This window comes from Lagopus muta, chromosome 13 (genome assembly GCF_023343835.1).
Source record: "Lagopus muta isolate bLagMut1 chromosome 13, bLagMut1 primary, whole genome shotgun sequence".
Classification (NCBI taxonomy): Eukaryota; Metazoa; Chordata; class Aves; order Galliformes; family Phasianidae; genus Lagopus; species Lagopus muta.
Window position 1 is genome coordinate 9,270,017 of NC_064445.1, and position 12,272 is coordinate 9,282,288.

The 12,272-nt window shown below is 47.0% G+C and overlaps 1 protein-coding gene across 2 annotated transcripts; it reads left to right on the forward strand.

Moving 5' to 3' along the window:
* Positions 1–3,622: 3,622 nt before the first annotated feature.
* HMGN5 (high mobility group nucleosome binding domain 5) lies at positions 3,623–12,025 on the forward strand. Of its 2 annotated transcripts, none has more exons than XM_048959982.1 (7): positions 3,623–3,738; positions 4,412–4,518; positions 5,510–5,539; positions 5,957–5,986; positions 6,921–6,971; positions 10,399–10,542; positions 11,868–12,025. In XM_048959982.1, exons 2-7 carry the CDS (start codon positions 4,504–4,506, stop codon positions 11,913–11,915), a joined length of 318 nt encoding a protein of 105 aa, XP_048815939.1. In that variant the 5' UTR covers positions 3,623–3,738; positions 4,412–4,503; the 3' UTR covers positions 11,916–12,025. The 2 variants fall into 2 exon arrangements, with proteins under 2 accessions (XP_048815939.1, XP_048815941.1); XM_048959984.1 differs by lacking the exon at positions 3,623–3,738 and adding an exon at positions 4,250–4,268.
* The last annotated feature ends 247 nt before the right edge of the window (positions 12,026–12,272 follow it).

Consider the following 12,272-nt stretch of genomic DNA (forward strand, 5'->3'; position numbering starts at 1 on the left):
TCATTTGGGGCTTCTGTGGCAATTCTGTCTTTTCTGTGTATTCCTTTGTATACCTTGATAGCAGATTGGCTCTAGAAGATGTCTCTCAGGCTTCCTGCTCCTGATGAGACTGAAAAGCTTTTTCAGTCTTTCTGCAGGTTGTGTGTTAGAGTTACATGTTTCAAGAAGGACAGAAGTCAAAGGAGGGATTCTGTGGATATTTTGCCTTTGTTCAGAAATGTCTTGAGTTGCTTAGGCACAAAAGGGTGATCTAGGAAAATATTCATCAAATATTCATCTGACATCAGGAAGAGGTTCACCTTTTCTTTGCAGGAAATTCCTGCCTCAGGCAACAAATATTCACCAAATATTATGAACAAGCAAACATTTTGAAAACATTCAAGACATGATTAGCAGCTCTTTGGAGGACATTGGAGAGATACAGATCCCTGAGTTGACTGGTTAATAAACAGAATAACCAGGAGTCAAACCAGTGCAGGAGCAAAATAAAGAAGACTAAGACTAAGAAGGCAAAAAGTGGGCATAGTTGTGATAGATTCAGTCTGAAAGCATTTTCTTGCACATTGCTCATCTGTACTTTCCCAGCCTTCTATAAATTAGTCAGCATGTGAGCACTGCTCTGTAAGTTTAGTGTGGGTAGTTTAGATTGCATGTTCAGAGTGCTGGCTGTGTTGTTTTGGTTATGAGATAGTCATGGTATGTTTCTGTTTGCAGATGGGGAGGTTTTGCCTCTGTGAGTCTATAACCTGGTTCATTTACCTACACTGAATATAAAATTTAGCAGAAACTGTAGCACAAAGAAAACTAATAATCATTTATCTGTAGTCTGGTGATACGCTAACATAAATTCAGACTTAGACCTTTTTGTACTGAACCTATAATACCAGTTTTAGGAAAAATGACCCCAAAAAGATCACATGAGACAAATTGATGATTCAGATTAAACTAAACTACATCCTGGACCCAGTCTGTCAGAAAGACCTAACCGAGTAATTCTGTGCAGGTGGGCTGTATGCCAAGTGAAGTGTATTACCTCCTGTACTACCTGTAATAACTCTAACATGTCATATCGAGTACTTTTTGTCTTCCCACAACACACACAAGGCCACTGTACAGCCGTAAAGCCAGTGTAAGCCCCATACTGCGTGCTGGGATTAACATCTGTGAATCTGGATCAGATTTGTACTACTGCGTTAGCACCCATGGTAGCATGGCCTCCTTTAAGGAAGATGAACAGCAAAGAGCAAAGGTCCTCGTGGTGGCCATGCACGTGAGTGCTTCTCTTACCTGCTGCTTGGTTACGATCACAGCTGAACATACAGCTGCTTGTGTGGCTTAGAAGAAAACTCAAGCAGCAATGGCCACCTTCCCACTTATTTGATAGGTGACTTCCTGTTCTTTCCAGTTATTATTACATAACAGAGTATTTCAGGGCTCCTTCCACTTGGCCTGAAGGAAAGGTGTTTAGAATATCCATAGGTATAACCAGGTCTGTAGGTCTGCACAACAACAGCTGCAGTGCCATGATACCATGCCACAGTTTATCCTATCTATTGAGAGGGAAGTGGTCTTCTAATTAATGATTATTCCGTTTAGTTTGTGGTTTAATGAACATTTTTGGAGCAGTCAAAATATTTGAAAAGTACAAAAACAAAGCACATGAAATGTGAAATTCCAAGTGAATTTTAAGTCTGTCCTTAATTTCCAGTGCATATTTTGACCTGAGCTTTCAACCAAAGTGCTGTCGTGCAAGCTGTTCTCATCAGGAAAGCAGGCTGACCTACTCGACAGAATTCCTGCTCCTCTTCCACAAAGACTTGTCACAGAATACAGGGAGAATGAAACAGTAACTACAGACAGGTGAAACTTTCCAAGGCAACTGACAACAGCAACTGAAGCACAAATCTTAGCAATGGTGAACTTCTATAATGGGACACACATACTTGAATGAAGACCCAGGGCTTTTGTGTTTTAGACAATTTTTTATTTAGAAGATGGAGAAATGAGTGGAAACACTATTTAAAATCTTGATTAATAAAAGAAAATGGCTGAGAATATAAAGGTGGCATGATCAGTGGGAAAGGCATCAACAGAACGACAAACCTTCTAACATAGAAGGCACATGGGGAGAGAGCATTAACAACCGACATGAACAAGAGTGTAATGCAGCACTTATGGCAGTGTTAAAATATACAAGCAGACTTTCCAGATTGTGCAAAAAGTGGAATCAAGCACACAGTTAAGAATTAGCGCTGCAGAATAACATGGGCAGGCAGGAACAAAATGAGAGGCAAAATTAGTACCTGAGAAGGATATAGGAACACATTACATCTATATGCACAGGAAATAAAAGCAAAACAAGTGAAAATATTGTTCACTGCTGATAGAAAAAGAAGGCACGCGCACACAGAAACCAGCACGTCAGTTTCTTCAGCCTTCAGAACTGCCTTGCAACCTGTTACTGAACCGAATGTTTTTGGGAGGTGACAGCAACAAGTAGCAGCAGGAAAGAACCCATTACATTGAAGTGGTTACGTGGTTACACAGGTTGGCAGCACTTGGAAAACACAATCCAAATTGTTCAGGATGCCAGCCAGAGAACTTCTGAAGTTATTGGCGTGTAGCTACAAAAAAATATTGTGGAATTTGTGGGCTCTCCACTGATTGACTAGAGGAAGGAGAAGAAAGGTGAACTTGTGAATGGAAAACTGTTCAGAGTAAATCCAAGGTTCCAGGAAAATAATAAACTATTAATGTGTATGTACTCTGTGAATGAGGTAATTTAAAAAGTGACAAGTCAGAAAGTCACTATGAATTTGTAAAGAATGTGGGGAGCAGTTCAGATGACAGCATCACTGAAAGTGTTCTGGGGCGCAGAAAACGAATCTGAACCAAGATGGTGATGCCACTGCAAAGTTGGCAAACGCCATACTGAGATAGCTAATCTGGTTAGCCTGATGTAGATGTAAGGAAGAGTGCAAGGCTGAAAGGACTTAGGCAGCCTAAGAATGAGGAAAGGTATAGAAAATACAAACTATGAGAACGTAACGCATGTGAGAATTTGCTAGAAAAATGAAGTTTGGACATGATAATATTATGTGAAACGACGATCTAAAACTCTGCTATAAGTTGCAGATTGCTCTTACATAAACTCGGTGTTGGGCAGAGAAGCTTCAGTTAACTCACAGCCAGCTCAGATGCCAGGGCAACCTGTGCAGTGGCACCGACAGCCAAGCACCAAAACGCTCTTGGCAGGCTGCGGAACGTGCCTTGCTGGGGGCTTTCAGAAAGGTTCGACTGCCTTTTGCCAGGAGTGAGGCCGTGCCTCAAGCAGCGGCTCCAGTGCGTGTGTGCCCTGCACTTTCCCCAGAGAGACTGACATAACAGGTGCCACAAGCCCTACTGGAACGCGCACTTAGGACAAAACGAAACATCGGTTTTGCCCGGGACCTCCGCACAGGGTCTACCTCACCGGAGGCCCCGCTCCAAGCAGCACCTAGGGCCGCTGGGCCGAGCGAACGGCGCCTTCCAGCCGGAGCCGGGGCCCACGGCCCCCGCCCGCCCCGGAGGCACTCGGGCCGCGCGGCCGCCCGGCTCTGTGCCGCCTCCTCCTGCCCCCCGCCCGGCACCTTCCCGCCCGCGCCGACGCCGGCACCGCGCGGAGCTCCGCGCCCCGACCTCGGCTCCCTGCGGTCAAAGGCGGTGGCTCGCGGGGCCACCCCGAAGCCCGTTCCTCAGGTACCGCTCCCGCCGCCCCCCCCAGACCCGAGGCGGGATCGCCCCGCGCCATGGCGGCCCCGCGAGGGACAGAGCGGCCGCCATGTTGTCGTCCTGCGGCCTGCGCTAACTTTGGGGAAGTTTCTTTCCCGGCCTCTGGGGGGACGCGAGGAAGGAGGAGACGGGGGGGTGGGGGGGAAAGGCAGCTCGGCGGCCGGCGGGGCAGCACCGCGACGCGCGGAGCCGTTCCGAGTGCGGCGGCGACGAGCGGCCGCCTCGCATCGACACCGCCCGCCCTCCGCGGGCCGCGCCGGGGCCGCCGGCGGCGCCGCGCCGTATTCACCGCGCGCGTTAGGCCGCTCCGCTGCGCAGACGGCGTAAGGCCGCCGCCGGCCCTCCGTGTGCGAGCGTCTCTCGCGCTACGGCCTCGACCCCGCCCCCCGCCCCCGCCCCGCCCCTCGCGCCGTTTCCCGCACGCCCATTGGCCGCGGTGGCCGTCACTCTGCGGCTGGGCCCATCTCGCGCTCCCCATTCATGCAGTTTGGTTGCGTGTTGGTGTATTTTACTGTTTGCAATAAAGAGGGGGGGATTTTTTTTTTGTTCAGTTTCTGCTGCAATTAACTCTTGGTCCCGTCGACGTCTCTTTTTTTTTTTTTCTTTTTTTCTTCTTTTTTTTTTTTTGGCAATCCCGCAGGACGCTCGAAAACAGTTTCCCGGCGGTTCCCTTTATATTTTTTACACCTCTCCCGATCTCTCTATTTTGCAATCAACTATTAAGGTGCAACTATGCCCAAAAGAAAGGTAAGCGGGGCAGAACGGGGGCGGGAGGATTACGGCCGTTTGTGCACAAACAGCGCCGATTCGCCGTGTGTGTGTGTGTGTGTGTGTGTGTGTGCGTGTGCACGCAGAGTTTCGGCGTTTTCCATTTTTGCTGCCCGTCCAGCAGCGCGGCCGCTCTCGTAGGGCCGGAGCCGCGCGGCGCGGAGCTGCGAGTTCACTTCGGGCCGCCGCCGGGCGCAGCGCGGCCGTCTCCATGCTGCTCCCGCCGCCTCCATGGTGCCGCCGCGCCTGGGCCGCGCCGCGCCGCTCCGCCGGGCGCCCACCGCCCCGCGCTAGCCCTGGGCAGCGCCGGCGGCATCTGGGCGCGGGTATGGCCGTATCCCGGCGGCGCTGAGCCGCTCACGGTGTCCCTTTCTCCGCCGTTTGCCTTTGTTCTCCTTTTTTTTTTTTTTTTTTTTTTTTTTTTTTCTCCCACTTCTTGTCATACCAGATGGTTGTGCAATGGTAAATCGGAGCCATTAGGCGGCGCAGAGTTTGAAACCGTCCTTGAAGGGAAGCGGGGAAGGAGCCGCCACCATCATTAACAACTTTCTCTCGGCCCACGCCGCCGGGATCTCCCGCCCCCCAGCCCCCCGCCCGGCCCCGGGGGACCCTCACCGCCCGCCCCTCCCAAGGGCTCCCAAGGGCCCCGCGCCCCCCTTGGCGGTGCGGGCTGCCGGGCGCTGCCGGCCGCCCCACGTGCTCGGAAGGGATCCCGGCGCGGCGGGACGCGGCGCGGAGCCACGGGGCGGCGGAGTGCGCGCGGAGCTTTGTCCTTGCGCGGGGCCGGCGGCGACCTTGTTGTGGCCGCGGATTTGGCGGGAACTTTTTAAACGCGGCGACGCCGCGGCGCGGTGACGTAGCGGCTCGGCGGCCGCGGGGCACGCTGGGAGCTGTAGTCCGCCGGGCAGCTGTGAGGCCGCGTCCCCGCTCATCGCCCTGCCTCTCATCGCCCCTCTCGCTTCTCTTGCAGGCTCCAGCTGAAGGCGAGGCGAAGGAGGAGGTAGGATTTCCTTCCTCGGTTCCGCTCTGCGCAGGACTTCTGTGGCGGTGTGGGTTAAATCCGAGGTTCCCCTTACGGGTGTGAGCCCTCGGCATCCCGCTGCAGGACTGCCCGCCCGCTCTGAGTCCCCCAGACGCCGCTCTGCACACCGGCCGTTCGGGGCCCGGGGCTGCGGGCCTCCAGGCCCTTACAGCTCAGACATGGCCCTCGGGGCAGTAAGGGGACGTGGTTACCTGGCATCTCAGTAGGGCTGCTTGTGCAGGGGAGCAGCGCTGAGCAAGCCGTCAGCCCTATGTCCAGAGGTTCCTAAATCCTGGGGTGTGCAGGGTGTGTGCTATGTTGTGCTGTGCTGTGCTGTGCTGGGAAAGCACAGCTCTGTGTTTGCTAAGCTCTAGTGACACCTCTTTCTTTATGCAGCCAAAGAGAAGGTCAGCCAGACTATCTGCTGTGAGTATTCCTCTCTGATCTCTTCATACTCCATCTCATGGGATGTTAAGTTCTGGGGGAAAGTTGCAGAAAGACTGTTTTTTCCTGCTGCTGCTGTTAGAGGCCAAGTTAACAGTATAAAAATATTTAAGAGTAAAATTCCTACTTTATGTGTCTGGGTTTTGAGCAGCAGCACATAACAGGGCTCACTTTCACACATCTCATGTGAGTTGTGCAAGTCGTTTCATTCATCTATTAGTGAACATATGCCTGGACACATGAGTCCAGACTCAAGGACTATTGATTGACCACTACTTGGTGTCTGTAGGTCTCCTCACTACAGATACCTGCCCATAGCTCTTTAAATTGCCCACGCTTTCTTTAAGCTTGTAATTTGCCCATTGATTTTCAGTGTCCAAGTGTTGGGTAAGCTGAGATCTAGAGGGTGTAAATCTCTGTTGAGTGGTAGGGTTCAGCCCAAAGTCAGTCTTCCCCAGGCTCTTGGTATCCTTTCCTACAGACTTAGTGTGCCCAGCCCTTTTTTAAGCAGTCTGGAAATGCCAAGTGGATAACAGTTATTATTTAAAAAAGAAAGTACTTAATTTTAGTGAAAGCTAAGATGTGTGTTGACTTCTAGAGTTATGTGCAGATGTTAATACGTCTCATTTTTGACAGATGCTTGCCTTCACAGTAGACAGTGACACTCAGACACAGTAGTGATCCACTCACTAGTGCTAGTCAGCATCTGTGCTGTAGCCACTGTAAGGTATATGAGGAAATGTGAGTTTGAACAAGAAAAGATATTGACCCATCACTGACATTAATTCCTTATTACTACAGAAAGAAGCTGTCAACTCAAAATATCTTTTGTTGGTGTACTTTTCAAAAGTTATCAATGTAATGCTAAAACTTATATAGGGCTCATCTGACTGTTTCTTATATGTGTTTTGTACAGAAACCTGCTCCGCCTAAACCGGAGCCAAAGCCCAAAAAGGCAGCACCTAAGGTAAGTGTTGAAGGTATCCTGAACTGAAGTTAACACTTCTGTTTTTCAGGGTACTCATAGAGGGGGAAAAAAGCACTGAAACAACCCAAAACATTCACAACTTTTTTTTTTTTTTTTTCATAGTTTTCTTTAAAGATTTAAGATTGAATCTTGTGGGTTAAAACAATGTGAAATTGTGACATCAAATTAATTTAATCCAAATTCTCCTGAAGGAATGTGGTAAACTGATCAGATTTTAAGTCAGTTGTAGTGAGGCTCTACTGCTGCCTCGCAAGGCCATTCTGTAGTTTCTTACCACGTATTGTTGGGAAATTGTATTGATTTCAATAGAGATCAGAGATTCAGTTAGGGAAGGCATTGAAAATCATACTTTTAATTGCAGTTTCTTATTGAGTTTTCATTCAGAGGCACTCCTTTCATTTATCAGCTTATCAGATTTTAATCACTGGAGATAAAGATCTACATACTCATTGCCTTAAGCTGGATATTTTCCGAAATGTCAAAAATATCAGCATGTCTGACAATACAGCTAAACAAGAAATATTTACATTTTCTTTGTGCTTTGGAGCAACAACTTGAAACATAAAGGAGGCTGTTTCTGTGATCCATGAGGTATTTATTCTTCCTTTCTGCCACGCTTTCCCAGAGGTTACGGCTTGCAATCCTTTTAGAGCTATCAGTAAATACTCAGATTGCATTAGGCGTTTGCTGCTGGGAAAACAAAAAAAAATTCTCCTTTTAGTCTGTTTCCATCATACATTTTCCTTGGTGGTTTTGAGCAAAGCACAGGTTTTTAGTTTCAGAAGGGTATGATGGCCTGAGAACCAGGTGCCTTTTTGTACACATTTAAAAGCCCTCGCAATCACATATGGCATCATGGGCTTCCAGACGATGAAAAAACTGCTCTGCCTCGAGTTCTGCTGTGTGGAGCAGCAAAAAACGTCACGAGGAGAGGACAAGAAAGAGAACCCCACATGCTGTCTGGGGATCCCCCATCACAGTGGTGTCCTGAGCAAGTTTTTCACATCTGCATCTTGGCTGTGCAGCCTGAACTTCTAGATCCCATTCCAGAGCGGCGGGGGAACCCAGGAGCCCTGCTGCTCAGCATTCCTGCGGTGTGAGCCGCTAGCATTCTGCGCTGCACCTCCCTCTAGTGGCTGCTCCCTCGAGCCCACATTGCTTCTGTAGCCCCAGCGGAAAGAGAGCTGGGATCTGCAAGTGCTGGGGTCAGCTTCTGCTGATCACTCGTGCAGAGGTCAGTGCAATTGCATACGATGCGTGGTGTTGGCTTTTTTTTAGGCTTGCTTTTTTATTTTTCATTTTGATGGAAACATCTAAAGATTTATACACAGAAGCTGTGCTAACAGAATTTTGGAGTTGCAGAGCTAAGCATTTAAAAGTTAAGGACTGTAAGTGACTGTTAGAGCTTACTCCAGTCCCGTGCTGCACGAGCTGTGTGGTGCATCTCCTCTCAGGGACTGATTGCTATTGAGTTCTGCTGGCAAGTTGTGAGTTGCCCCACACCCAGGGCAGCAGCATTGTTCTTCTTGCAGTTAAGGTGTTGGTTTGAATCTAGGACAATTGAACTTTGGCTCTCTGAAGCTATCTAATAGACCAGCATCTATGCAGAAGGGGTTGTAGTAAGAGTTCTGCAGGATCCCAGGTTCCCAGTCACAGCTGTATTCTGCAAGGCACTTTCTTTCCATTCAGAGTCCAGTCATAGAAAGTAATTTCTCTGGATTCTTCTCAAGTCTTGTTTTAAGAGGCTTTGCCAACAGACAGTAGTCTGCAGAGCAAGTGACTAACACACCTGTGCTGCTAGAGAGCCCTTCACAGCAGACTGCTTCTGTGTGCTTCAGAGGTCTCCAGAAGTTTGTTCAAGGGACACAGAGCAAGCCAGTATCGCAGCAGCGTTGCAGTTCCAAACCTTAACACTGCCAGACACTTCCAGAATAGTTATGTGCTGGTGTTATTCTGATGGTTATTTTTCTTGGCCTTTTCCTTCTTGCACTCTGCCTCTTGAAAGTGTAAGTGGTGCTCTTTCAACTGGGGGAAGAGGGTGAGAGGAGGCAGATGGCTCTCTTTCCTGCTCTATTTGACGACTCTCTTCCTTCACTCTGGAAAAGAGCCGTTGTGTATCCTTCATAAGTCAGTCCCCAGAATGGAGGAGAAGGTTCTGGAGAGTGGGCACAGCCTGGGGGAAGGAGACTTCTAATGCCACTGAGGTGGAGTTTTCCAGGTGGGCTGAAATCCCTCAGGAAAGTCAGGCTGGGGAGTGGGAGGATAGAGAGGAAAAAGCCTCACTCCTGATTGGTGCCACCAACCTCCTGTCTGAGCTTTCCGCACTGTTACAGGACTTGGTTTTAATTTGGGTGAGTTTTTCATCATCAGCATTACTGAATAATCAGGTGGCTTTGCTCTTACCATTTTGTGTCTGTGTTTGACATCAGCAAACAACTTGTTTTTGATGTGAATTAATTTTGTGAACTAATAAGCTAGGAGTTGAAATAAGCATATAGACTTTCTAGGACTTTTAGACACTGGGACAACTCCATTTTCTGACTTGGTAAATGTGTGTATTTGCGATTTATGTGCTTAGCTTCATTTACCTTTGGGTAGTGGTTTTGGAGGTATTTATTGTTCTTTTGTTGGAACCATGTTAATCAGTCATGATCTGCTTAGATTCTCTGATGGTTTCTGGTTTGCTGGTTCTTTATTGGCAGCAAGGGGCAGATCCTTGCAAGTGAAACTGGTAAGAAACCATGCTTGTTTCTGGGTTAGGGTCAGAGTTTGACCTTACTATATAGAAAACTGTTACTACAGAAGTTGTGGCATTGAACTTTGTTTTGATTTAGTCTGATCAGCCATACAAGAAAGTGTGGTTAAATAATAACTGCAAAGTTTGCGTTGTTATTGAAGTGATGCTGTTGGGCCCCCAGCTTGTGCATCACACAAATGGTTTATTATAGTAAGGAATATTTCGGGCAGACAAGGGGGAAAGTCCTTTGACTACAGCTTTGTTAGAGTTTCTAAATAGGCCTCAATAGCACATCTGAAGTATTCTGGTATTTCCACTAGTTGCACATGTTCTTTTTGTTCTTTGGTATGCCTTTCAGCAGCACAGCAGAAATACAGGCCAGTTCAACTCCAGCATTTTTTAGCTAATTTAATTGAATGCCTATTTAAAATAGGAATTCTTTTAACCCCAGCTGTGACTGCTTTTATATTATGCACTTCTCAGTAGCACGTTTGGGGCAGAATAGAAGGAGAACACTTCTCCATAGAAACCTTCATCTCATCTTTGTCACTAGGAAGTTCTGTGTGTAGAAGCAGGTTGTGTGGACAGGTTCAGAGTTGTGAATGTGCGAATGAAGGCGTACGAGTTGGAAGTCAGCATTTGCCATATCACAGTTTCTTTTCTTAACAGAAAGAAAAGGCAGCAAACGATAAAAAGGAAGACAAAAAGGCAGCAACAAAAGGGAAGAAAGGAGCCAAAGGCAAAGATGAAACTAAACAAGAGGATGCAAAAGAAGAAAACCACTCTGAAAATGGAGATACCAAAACTAATGAGGTACCTTAGCTACAGTAAACATGGGAATAAACACAGATGTATTGGTAATGCATCTGCTGGAACTAATGATTGGGGCCTCCTGTCGGAAGGTGCTGCGTTCACTGCTGTCCTGTTAAGACACACCAGCTGCAGTGTCTGCGCAGGGCGACTCCCAGGGAGAGCCTGAAAGAATAGCATTCTCCTCACACTCTTTCCTGCTATGTGGTAGAGCCCTTCCACAGGTGGTCTGTGCTATTGTAGTGTCCCTCTCTGTGTTGGCACAAGAGCAATGCAGAATATCTGGGGAACAATAGAGCTCAGAAAGATTGCTGTCCAACCCTGAGCTGACTTTGCATATCCTCTCTGGACTGCTGGATTGCCTATTCTGCTCAGCACGGGTTGGTACTGTGCCAGAAATCTGGTTTTAAGTTTTACACAATTCTTTAAAACAATTCTTCGCATCAGAACAGTTCAACAAGAGTTCTTCAAAACAAACTTGGTCTTGTCTCTTGATCTGAAAGCCTCTTTCTTATAGGTTCTTGGTCTTGTCTCTTGATTTGCAAGCCTCTTCCTTGCAGGTTCTTACGTATCAGCTACTTACACAAGAGCTGCCGTTTGCTAGGACTGGCTACAAGCTTCAGTCCGCTCCTGATGGCCTTTTCCTAGCACTCCTGTTGCTGATAGAAGTGCAACATTTGCTACAGGCTCCTTTTATCCCTGCAGCTGTAGCCTAGCCTGTTGTGTACTCCAGTGCTGTTGATTTACAGTGCTCTCTCTTCGTGTGCTGAGTATCACTACAGAGTTAATGGGTCATTCATTTGTTCATTCTAAAAAACAATTCTCAAGCTTCTCTGCTAAAAATTAATATGGCACCATCGTCCTTCCAAGGACTGCTGATAGGAGCTTGGCAATTTTGTTGACTTAGAAACTAATAGCAGACGTTTTATAGAAAACAGGTGAGATCTGCCTCCCTGAAGTTCGTACAACACAGTATTTGTGTGCAATTCTTACACTTCCTATGACTGGACGGAGATGAGGACGTGAACTTCCCCTAGCACTTGATTGATCCTTATCTAAAACACGTTTCAAATTCTGTCTCTGGATTCTCTTATCATTCTGATATTAATCAGTCATCAAATGATACTCCTCCATGGTTTAGTTTTTGGAATTATCAGCCAACGTGTTGTTGTGTTGATATTATTGGTAGTAGCTGTGCTTTCCTGTTTATCTACACAAAGTGTTGTCCATGTGCGTGCTAACAAAGTAGTCTCTCTTTGATGCTTGTTAGAATGGGATCCGATTAGCATTACAAATAATATTTCTATTCTTCCCAAACACTTTTATAGGCACCAGCTGCTGAAGCATCTGATGATAAGGAAGCCAAGTCCGAGTAATGTTAACCCTGCCCTATATCTCCATCATTTGGTATCCGTACCTCCATGCTGTATTGTTAACAGAGAGGAATATTTTTATCAACTATTTTATAAATGCAGGTTTTTTTAGCATGAATTTAATTATGGAACATCTTCATCTCGGTTACTTGGGAATTAAATCCCTAACAAACAAAACAAAACAAAAAAAAAATCATTGTTTTTAAATTTTGTGATTGTAATAGTTTGTATGGTACATGGAAAGAATAAGTGGTGGTAGCTTTTGACTTCTGTCAGTGTGTCCCTTTTTGTGTAAGTCATGCTTACAGAGTTCAGATTTTAATTTTACCCTTGTACGTGTTGTATGGTTTCTTAAAGTGG

Coding starts and splice junctions, on each gene's coding strand:
- HMGN5 (XM_048959982.1), top strand. Junction 6,972..10,398: donor CCAAAAAGGCAGCACCTAAG/GTAAGTGTTGAA, acceptor TTTTCTTAACAG/AAAGAAAAGGCAGCAAACGA. Junction 10,543..11,867: donor GAGATACCAAAACTAATGAG/GTACCTTAGCTA, acceptor ACACTTTTATAG/GCACCAGCTGCTGAAGCATC.